Raw genomic sequence first — 11,184 nt, 5'->3', positions numbered from 1 at the left:
GGAAGATCTGGGATTCATTCTTTCCTACAGCGGGGCCTCTAAAGTTCAACGAGTTTAACTTAAAGTTTTTTTCACATTCGTTTAATTTCATAGAGCTCTACAAATCAGGGTATGTCGAGCTCATTTTCCATGTTGAGAATCGTTGAATTACATCACAGAACTTAAACGAAATATGGCGAATACTAATGATGCATTCGCCGAGATAATCTTTTGTAGCCTATCCATTTTCATTAACGAATTGATGTAGTGCATAAAGTAAAATAATATGACGTGAGATTCTAATATGTTTTGTCCAGAACACTGAAATTTTAACTTATTTTTATACATATATTATTTGCGGTTATTAATTTATTATAATATGCAATTATAATATCGGTTGGAATCGTGAGAAGAAGTTTCGTTTTTCTGGATCTCACATCATTTATTATTTGTATGTATGTACATGTACGTGATATACGTACTTTCAAGATGCGTCTCGCATGAATACATGCATCGTCACACGCATCTTTGTATCTTCGCGGTCGGTTTTCGCGATCGGTTTTTCAGGAAAAATTTTCAATTAATTATTTAATTTTATCCATATTGTAAATTTAAATTTATCGAGGAATATGATTAAAATCACTCTAACGGGAAGTAAATTTTTTTTCTATATCCACTTGAATTTCGAATTAAAAAATCAAGTTACGAAAAGATGGTCAATATTTTTAAATAAGTAACGGAAGTAAAATTAAATTTGCTTCGTGTATACAGTAAAATTTTTTTATTTAATATTCTCCTTTAATTAACCTCTCGTGGTCGTGCATTTTGCGATACGATCGACACTCGTGTATTCGAACCGTACGAAATATTTGTCGGTGACGATAACCGACTGTGGAAGGAGTTTTCTTCCTTCCTGATGTCCAATCTGGCCCACCGAAGGACTAAATACGACGAGGTAAGTGGTCAATATTGGCCACTCTGATGGAGGACCGAAGTAAGGTGCTGTACAAAGTATAATATACTTTGATTTCTTTTGATTTGTCACAATTCGGGTGGGTTATGCTTCTATATACATACATTCTCGCATATGTGCGAGAGTAAAACCCTTATTAAATCCCGCGGGCGCGTTAAACTCCAAGTCAAACCCCTAGAAAACCGCGTCGCGTTTAGTGAAAGATTTGTAGGTTTGTTATGTTGAAACACGGGTAGGTAGAAATTGGATAAGTAGGTCTATAGATCGGAATACGGGTAGGTAGGAATTCGGATAGTCAGGGATAGGGGGACATAATTCGAGAGTTTAAAATATTAGATAACATAAATTATTTCTTTTATTATATTACGAGTGTATTGTAAAGTAAGTTATAAGGAAAATGAAATAAATAATAAAAATGTAAGAAATCAAATTGTAAAGAAAAGAGGACCGTCGATTAAACGCGGCGGGGGTGGTGGAGGGCCTCTATATAGGTCGATTTGTTTCTATCGACTAAAATTTTAGTTCAATTTGATTCACATAGTCTTTTAATCGATAGTTTCGTATACAATTGATCGATAAATTTGCCTTTACAGTTTGATTTTTCGTTTGCACATTAATAAAAAATGTTGTACAATTATAAGCACAGCCACGTATGTAACACGTTGTGTGTACTGTGTAACATTTTCTATTAATGTTTTACATTGTAAGAGTCAGGTGCGTATTATTGTAAACACATGTAGCATGTTCATATGTAATTTTATGTCATAATGAAAAATTGTACATATTTTTATTGTACATCATGTTTTTAGTTTCACTACGTAACTTTATCTCTCTTTCTATATTTACATAATAAGTTGTGAGTTGAAGTTTCGATCGCAGACAAAAGAGGACCGCCGATAAGAAAAAGTAACGAAGTTAAGTTAGAGTTGCCAAAAAGAAGTAACTGTAACTTCGTTACAAGTAACGAGTTACTTCTCAATCCTGCTATTACATATAGTGTTTCGAAATTTTACTTGTAGTTGTTATTGCAATATTTGTAGCACACCTTACCAAACGAAAATCGTTTTGGTTTATGACAACCATTACATAAGTTGCGTGGACCAATATTGTGTCTATGAGGACTATAATACATTGTTAGGTCAGCCATAACTTACGTAGTTGGAAGAATTATAAAAATGTGATTGGTTGCTAAAATGACTATAAATTATAGTGAGATTGTGGTAACTGCAACCATTTATTTCTGTCAGTGTACGAGATTTTAATATTTTATACACATGTTTTATTTTGCTGTAATATCAGGCTAATATAAAAATCTCTTTTTATTTTGCTATAATATCAGGCTAATATAATTATCTCCCATAGTTTCTCTCTGCCGTTTCCTCTCTCTTTATCTTTGGTTCGCCATCGCGAGAGATTTGATTTGATCACGGGAAATCACCGACGTCGATAAATTACAGTTACTAGTTTTGGCTCCGGTCCGTTCAATGTTTGCTTTATGACTTCTTTATGCCATCACATGTTTGAACGACACGTTTGAAATATAACGTTGGCCCGTAGGACAGATTCGGGATAAGTGCACGCGGAAATTGATGGGAAATCGACTCGCGATGTCATTAGCGAAATTTTTACCTGTGACAAAAATGCAGGAAAATTCAAAATTAAATTGAAATTAAAGGAGAATAGTTCTGTTATCCGATTTGAAAAGTAAAATAAATGAAGCTAAAAATATTTAATGGAAGTAATAAAAGACGCGATGATTCTCTGCTGGTTTTAGAACACCCTGCGATTCTAGGACGCGAGTTATGACGGGCAGACGGACACGCCAAGTTATCCATCGCGGCCTACGTATTCCCGTTTAACCAACGCTCTTCTCACACGCATCGGTGACTGATTACACGCGTAAAAATCAGTGCCAGTAACGTTCGCACCGTAACTCTTCCGCGGGGCTTTTGACTTCGGCCGCGACATCGCGGTGCCTCCGCGACGTAACGTTAACGCTGACAAATACCCGCGAAAGTTTATCCGTAATCGACCGGAAACGCGAGGACTGGCCTAGATTTCGCGGCCAGTAAATTTTCCAGATACAGGGAACGTAATTTTGTAAATGAACGCTTCGATTGTCGATAGCCTCATTACGAATCCAGCCGATGGGGTTTTAGACGCAAGAAAATATTAAGCTGAACATCTCGTCACTTCGTTAGCTTCGCGCGTTTCTACCGAGCGGAAACGAAGCCGGTTTATAATTTGCATGCAACTTAATTTAGGTATTGTGTTTGTGCGCCTCGGAGTCAAAGCGAGTCTTACAGGTTGACTCTTGCCCTGAACTCTCCATGTAAAACGTTTTCTGATTACCCATTCTAATATTAAACGAGGTTAATGGATAAACCGTTGAATTACGTTCGCCGTCATTCATTATAACTGTCGCGTCGACATTTTCCTTTGCTCGGCATAATCGGGTCGCTTTGCGAGCTTTGTCGTCGCTTCTCTAGCCGTCGGCGCGCGCGCGCGCTCGGCGCTCTCACATGCGGATAGAAAAATTTTCGCGCGGTTTAGCAAGAACGAACGCGCAACGGATCTTCGGCCGTGGAAGCGCCACGGTTGGAGAGATCGGAGTGTTGCATGCGCGTGACCCAATATGGAGAAATTGAGTCTCTCCCCGTTATACACCTACGTATTATTCATCGACCGTTCAAGTGGCAATGCTAAGATTGATTGACTAGGCGATCGGCATAAGTGGAATACTGCATTCTTCGCGAAGAAACGCGCGATCGTTCGTCTCTCCGGTCCCACGTCACTGCGTACCCGCGGGTGCAAAATGTTACGAGAGCAACGCGTGTTTTATTGTTCGCCCAAACGTAACGAAATGAACGAAACTTTGAGTGGATTATTAACGAGTAATTTGCGTCATTACTTTACGCCCATTAATACAAAATAAATAATAAACAGGAGCAGTGCGTCGTAATTGCAGAGCAATTTCGTTTTGTTCGTCGATTTGGGAAGAGCTCTATTGAAGTTCAGATTTTAAGCAATCACGACGCGAAACGCAGTGATAGACGGCCTTGATTGAAATGTTGTCATATATGACCACGTTTTTAACATCAATCAAGCACAGATATTCACTGATTATAAGTACGTCAACAATATACAAATATACATATGTGGGTCGAGCACACTTCAAGTGTACTTCCACTAAGTAATGGATAAAGCCGGAAATTGACAGCCCAATATTGAGAGAAATGCGCCACGTGCGATGAAAAAGTCGCATCTAATTTTTTTGGGTCGAAATTAATATAATGATGGATCAGAAGTTAAGAAACAAACGCTATGTATTCGCTTGTGTATTGCGTCCGATCTTTACTGTACGCGAAATAATTTGAAAAATACAAATGCGTAAGGAAAGGAAACATAATTGTCGTGTAATGATGAATATAAATTTTTATCTGAAGAACATAATACCAAACATTTTTTCGCATTAAAATTAATATCCCTTTAATATCACAGAAGTGAAAGTAGACAATGTTTCGGTTCAGCCGTTTTTAACTTAATATCTCGACATCGATGCGTAGAAATTTTTGATTGTCGATGCCGCAGTATCGAATATCTTCAATGATATTCTAAATGCAGGGAAACTTTTGATTCAGCTTTACAGATATTTTAAGAAAAAAAGTTTTCTAGAAAAATTTCTAAAAGTTTAGTGATTTAAGTGATTTTTCAAAGAAATATTAAAACTAAAAGTCAACTTTTTATCAACAAAGTTTTTGTCTATTTCATGTAATTGTATAGTTTTATGAAAATTATTAAAGAATCGATATGAAAAATTAGGCGATGTTTCGGGTGTTTTTTTTTATAGCCAGGATGGATGATTAGATAAATGGGGTGAATATTCGAAAAAGAATGCATGAGTAACGAGTCAAATTTATTATCAGTGCATTGCCAAATTGTGCCAGCCTCTATCGCGAGGGCCGTTTTTCAGGCCGTCTATGACGCTCGAAACAATCGTACAGAGCTATTTAGGAAACGCGGTGGCTTATCGAACGATGAAACTCACGTGTGTCACGCGGCAGAGACCCATGGGAATTCGTAAATTGCTGGTAAAATATCGGAGAATTTCTCGTATGAATTTGGCGCCGTTGATTACGCGACCTAGTTTAAGTGCGCCATTGACGCCTTTCCGTATTGACGTATCGATAAATAAAATCTGCTAGCGTTGACGTGACAGCTTACGATACACGATGCTACGACGCTGATTAGATTTCTCTTCGTGGTTAGGACACGTTATCAACGAAGACGTTTCACAGTAAAAGTCTAACATAAAAATTGTTGTAAGGCGCGATATAAAATATCAATTTGCAATAACATTTCGGTAATTCCCGATGAAACCGAAAAATATTTCTCCCATGTTTCAAGAAGAGAAACCAGTTTTGCAAACTCATATCAATCAAGTGTAGGAAGTCGAGAAATAGAAAGAGTTAGAAATCGAAGAAGCCTTTTGTATTCTGCATATTAGAATTGTATATTTATTTTTCTTACTTAAAAACTAAAAGATTTTCGTGAAATTTATGTGCCTGTGTGTATAAACTTTAATCAAGTTTCGTTATTTACGTTGACTAAACGAGATGACACGATTGCACCGAATTGATAGAATCTGCAAAGAAGCCGAGTTAAAGTTTTAAAGAAAATAGATCAGTCAACGTCTACGTCAGAAATTTTCGAGCGATAAGGAATATCCGTTGTACATCAACAGTGTAACGGTAACTTTATAGCTGCTGCATCGACAGCGTGCAACGCTTCGCTTCCAACGCTCGATTTGAATCTGTGTGTCGCTAAAATTTCAGTTAACTGCCACGAATTCCGACGACATTGATCTACACCCGTGTCTATTCGGGGGGAAAAGCTGGATTTCTATTTGTACGAACCGAGCAGATTGAATGTGGCGTCGATGCACGTAAATGCAAATGGCTGACAAGACACCTGATTCAGTCAATTTGGGCACTAGGTAAACTTATGCGTAGCTAAACGAGCCAACCGTGCAGCTATTATGCGATTACTACTGCATATAAATTTAATGGATACGATTACGAGATAATATATGCATAAAATGTAACTTACGCAAACACGACTATAAATATAAATAGATTAGATAATTGTACTATTAGAAATATTAAAAATAAGATGTTAGATAACATCTTACTTTTATATAGATTTTTTTATATAGATATACTTTTATATAGATTTTTATATAGATACTTTTATATAGATAACAACAGATTTTTACACAAGTATGTAATAAGTTTGTGTAGTTTTACAACTTTTTTAATAACATCATAAATATTAATTAAACCCTCAACATCCATTTAACGATTCGTATCATATTAGAAAGTTATTTTTAACTAAAAGTTTTTCAGCAATATATAATTAAAAAATGCAACCCTCATTAATTGATGTTGTCAAGATCAAAGTGTTATATTTAAACGAAGATACGTAATTACCGAAGCGTTGAAGGCTGTAATTTCATGACTCTTTTAATTAAAAGCGTTTATGAAAATATGTAGGAGAAATTATAGTTTACTTTTAATTACATTTAAATATGTATTGGAAAAATAATTAATTCCATTATCGCGGAGTGTAAAACAATAGAATTTCTAAAATTTAATGCAACAAGAATTTCTTTATATAATTTTGTACTTTGCTACACGTATTTAGTGTTTTTATTAAATTATATAAATATATTGAAAATATTCCGAAACTTGTTTCATTATTTTTACTTCTTTCGCGAGTTTTTTCACGTATTTAAAACATTTTTAGATAATAATTTCAACAAATTACTTTTAATTTTATGACAAAATTGCTGAAATAGATTTAATTTCGAAAATCAAATATTTTCTCGCGATACTTTACGTGTAAAAATTTAATAGTGCATTATATGCATCGTCGTATCGTAGATCGCAATCGTCGCGACGTCGCGGCGACGCGTCGCCCGTGCGTTGCTAGAACAAATTCAAGAAATACAAGAATTGCGACGTGTGCGCCGGCAATTTGTTTCAGCGTTAAAATAAATTGTCTTTAATGCGTGCCTCGCTTCATCGCGCCTCGCTTCAAAGCGCGGAGCGCGAGACTGTCCCAAATCGACTACAATACAAAACCGAGAGGATTGACAGTGAGAGATTTAAATGGAATGTACTTGGTTTCCTAATAGGGAATCGTGTTTACTGCCGCTTCTTTCATACTTTACCACAACCGTTATTAACCTATATCGTAAAAGGTATAATGCGAGAGGTCGGCAGAAAAAGAAGCGGAGGTACAGTATGACTGTACGAGGAAATTATAATCAATTGCATTTTTAGCATCCAAAGACATAATTGAAGTACGTTAAAACTCAAGATCGACGTTTTAAAGGGTACGCTTGTAGACATTGCGTTAATGACGATTCTATTAATGTATCGCTGAACACCAATGATTGCGAATTAAATTATGAAAATCATATGTCGCACCCACAACTCCCGCATTGTATATTCGCAGAAGTTACGTAATGCACTCTGCATTTATCGCAAGTAAAACGAGATACGCGCTCCTTTCTCTTATCGGTGATGCGTGCCAGTGCGATGTTCTCTTGCCTTTTATAAGAATACGAAACGCATATAATAAACAAACAGCAAATAATAATAAACTGTCGTCCTAACTATTTAAAGTAATTAATTCGCTGATGTTTAAAAGCAGAAAAACTTGATTTGCTTGATTCAAATTTGTTAAAGTGACTCGCGTCTAATACACGGGAAAAAAATGGCGTCTCAACAGTATCGGCGTAATTGAAATAAATTGGTTGAAACAACATCGGTATTAATGAATGAGAAACATCGGATAGTTGTCTTAATAATATGGATATTTATTCGATGCCTAAAATTAAGATCAACAGCAAATACAATCGCGTGAATTATTTGCGTTTGTGGCAGCCCGTGACGTCAACGTTTAAGTCAAGCAACTTGATTCTTTTAATTCAACAGCATTTTCCTCGCGTATAAAATAACAAATGTGATCCGTTAAATAATTAATACGAGCCAATTTTTTTCAATCAAACATTATTGTGACTTTTAATTTTAAACGGCCCACGTTTGTGACCGACTCTCGTAACCTGGTAAAGGTTAATATTAAAATCAAACTGTATATAATGAAATGCAACGAGGTAAACTTTATAATAAAATGGCACACAAATTGTTTTAAGGTAAAACTGTTGAAACGTACAAAAATTGCTATTAAAATATTAATAAAATGTTACATAAAGAGATTAAAGCAAGTTCAGTTGTATTGCATCAGTTATATATTGTAGAGAGAGAGAGAGAGAGGGAGAGAGAGAATGGTAATTAATTAATTACCGCGGGCCCACGCGCGGTGAAAAAAATACTATAAAGGGGGAAAGAGCGCGCATGCTCCCGACGAAAGGGAGGCGCGTTCGAGAGTTTGCGGCCGGTCGAGTTCCGTGTTCCATTCAGTTTACCGGCACTATTTGCACGGTTCGGGTTCCTTCTGGGCGCGTGTAGCCCGGCCGTGCCTGCCGATGACAGGAAGCGGACGCGTCACGTGGCCGCAACGCCGTCGAGGCTCCGGCCAGTTGTCAGTGCGCGTTGCCGAGGACGTCGTGGGGTTGTGCGCCAGCGGGGAACGTATTTCGAACCGCCTGTGAGGGCAATCCGACGGGAACGACGAATCGAGACGTTCGACAGCGTGGATCGTTGGTCCGAGTGAATTTCCCCGATCGTCGGTTTAGTTTAGCAAATCTGCCGCGATGTGCAAATTATCGGGCGACTAAAATGAAATCAATCGTGCTCAGCTACTTGAAAGTGTCAGCGATGGCGAGGACGCGTGCGATCTGATTAAAACGCTGCTCTCTTTCGCCTCTCGGTGAAAGAAAATGACCGGACGGTGGATCACGGTGGCAGATTGAATTTGCCTCTCGTTAGAATTGAATTAATCGCGATCGGGAAATTTCGTTTTTCGTTTCCGTGAGGAAAAAAAAGAAGAACGAGCGAAGAAATGCCCGATTGAACCATTGAAATCCCACCGGTTGGCCGACATTTCATTAAGCCGAAGTCTCTCCCGAGAGATCGTCGAACGGGTTGTCTTACGCTAATTACAAACAAAGTTGACTTGCGCAAGTCCGCGCCGCGATATCGCCGTGGCCGAGAGAATTTTTGTGAAATGACGTAGGACGAATTTTGCCAAATGAAAGGAGTCGCGCGCGGAATGCAGAGTCGAGCTGCGGCGAATTTAATCGCGCGTGTTGATCAATGACACACAGTCTCGAATATGGATACGCGGGATGCTCGGGCGATTATGGGTACATTTATACTGATATCGGAACACGCGGCGCATTTGAGATTGGACGGCAAATATTTCGAGCATACTCGAAATTCCCGATGATTCTTGTCCCGCGATCCTCAAGAGACGCTACAGGCATTGCCGTAGACGCATTCCTTATCACCGGTTGGCCAATTGCTAGGCAATTTATTGTGAAAAATTGCACGGAATTGGAAGTGGAATTTCATCGCGAGATTCTCACCACGCGAGCGATAGGAATAAAGTAAATTTAACATCGAGAAACGTGTATTATCTTTTATCGGGGAGTAAATTTTTGTCCATTTGATAAATCACGCGCCCACAATCGCGTTTTACTCCTACGTTTAAATCCATTTATTTTGCACGGTTTTTCTGTTCAACGTAATATTAGTTTATCAAACGGATTAATGTGTTTTTATTAAATTCAGTCCGATAAAAAAAAAGTTGTAGAGCGGAAGCGTATCCGCGGATTACACCGCTTTATTTAACGAACGTGACCGTTCATTCGGTCTGGCAAACGAGCAATTCTGTCAAACAAGTTGCTACAACCGAAGTGTGAGAAAGTTAATAATGTTAATCGGTCGTGCTAGGACGTAACCCACGATTCCTCGGGGCGCGAATTCTCTTGGCAGTTACAGAAGACAAACATTCGTCCGGGGCTTTCCGCAAATTAACATTCCCGCCGTCTGAGCGACTCGATCGAAGCGTTAACTGGAGTACCGCTTTAAGTGAAGAAGCCAATCAGTACGTGTCGCGGGGCGAGCAATTTCTCGCGATCTCGCCGGGGGTTCTCCGCGGCGCGCGGTACCGAGATAATTAACGGTGAATGTACCGCGACGAGAGACTCGATGATGTCACTTAACGTTTCCGACCCGGCGAAAGCGCCGGTTATCTTAAACCGGGCAAAAACGGTAAGCTGGATTCGCGCCGCGGAATGCCGCGGCGCCGTCGCGCACCTGCGACTCCTGATGGATTTTCTCGGGTCTCATTTCGACACACGGCGATCCGCCGTCGAAACTCCAGCGTCAACAGTTGTCGCGGCGCGGCGGAAGGTGCTGCCGACGTAAAACTGAAATTTCCCCGCCGGAAAAACGTACGGGGTGGACGTGGCGGTGCATCTACGTAGGGCCTGAAAATACGAATCTCTCCCTCGCCTGAAGTGAAGATACGCGACAGCGCGAACGTATCTCGAGTGCGCGGGGATACGCGATCGCGAGGGGATTTACGAAACAGTGTGAAAAGTGAGGGAAACCCCCGGGGAAAGGAGCGACGGAAAACGGTGCGTTTTGGTCCCGCGCTTGAAAAAGATGTTGACGACAATGTCTACCGTCGCGTTCGAATTGAATTCATCCTATTACACAACGGCGATCGGCAACAGCGCGCTCGATGGATTCTCAGGTACTCTCGGGACTACGGTTTGCCGTAGAACGATCGGTTACGAACAGAGACTTTGTAATCGGAGACTGGCCATGAGAGAGTTCGTCAAATTTCCGCGAGTGAGAGAGAAATCGTACAGTCGTAGACGAGTGAGATAGCTTATGTTTCTCTCTCACTCGCGGAAATTTGACGAACTCTCTTACGGCCGGTCTCCGATTACAAGGTTTCTAGTTACGAATGCTCCGTGAGGTGTGTCTGGAGGAAATTAAGGGGATGCTGGAGTGATTCTGCACTTTCGCACCTTTTGCACTTAAAACTGTCTGTTTCGTGGAAAGATTTGTGTAGTACACAAATTAAATGGCACGTGTACAAATGATCGAAAGCAGCTTGCCATTCCGGCTAAATTAAAGAACAATATGACATCACTGAAACCAAGTTTGTAAGTCTAATTAAAATTAATAGCGAGCAACACACATACCACATGTACTGTACTCGTATGTATGTGTCGCTCACTATTATTTCTT

At 39.3% G+C, this 11,184-nt stretch overlaps 1 protein-coding gene across 1 annotated transcript in view; it reads left to right on the top strand.

The window, feature by feature from the left end:
• The first annotated feature begins 8,977 nt into the window (after positions 1–8,977).
• LOC105560020 (growth hormone secretagogue receptor type 1) overlaps positions 8,978–11,184 on the top strand; it is a 56,017-nt gene continuing 53,810 nt past the window's right edge. Inside the window, exons 1-2 of the mRNA XM_012008745.1 lie at positions 8,978–9,010; positions 9,874–10,681. Coding sequence (XP_011864135.1) covers positions 10,591–10,681 — 91 coding nt within the window. The 5' untranslated portion in view covers positions 8,978–9,010; positions 9,874–10,590. The remainder of the gene's footprint in view (positions 9,011–9,873; positions 10,682–11,184) is intronic.

This window comes from Vollenhovia emeryi, unplaced genomic scaffold, assembly GCF_000949405.1.
Source record: "Vollenhovia emeryi isolate VEMERY1.0 unplaced genomic scaffold, V.emery_V1.0 DF939245.1, whole genome shotgun sequence".
Lineage (NCBI taxonomy): Eukaryota > Metazoa > Arthropoda > Insecta > Hymenoptera > Formicidae > Vollenhovia > Vollenhovia emeryi.
Note: the sequence above shows the minus strand (reverse complement) of the source record. Positions and strands in the feature narration are given on the sequence as shown.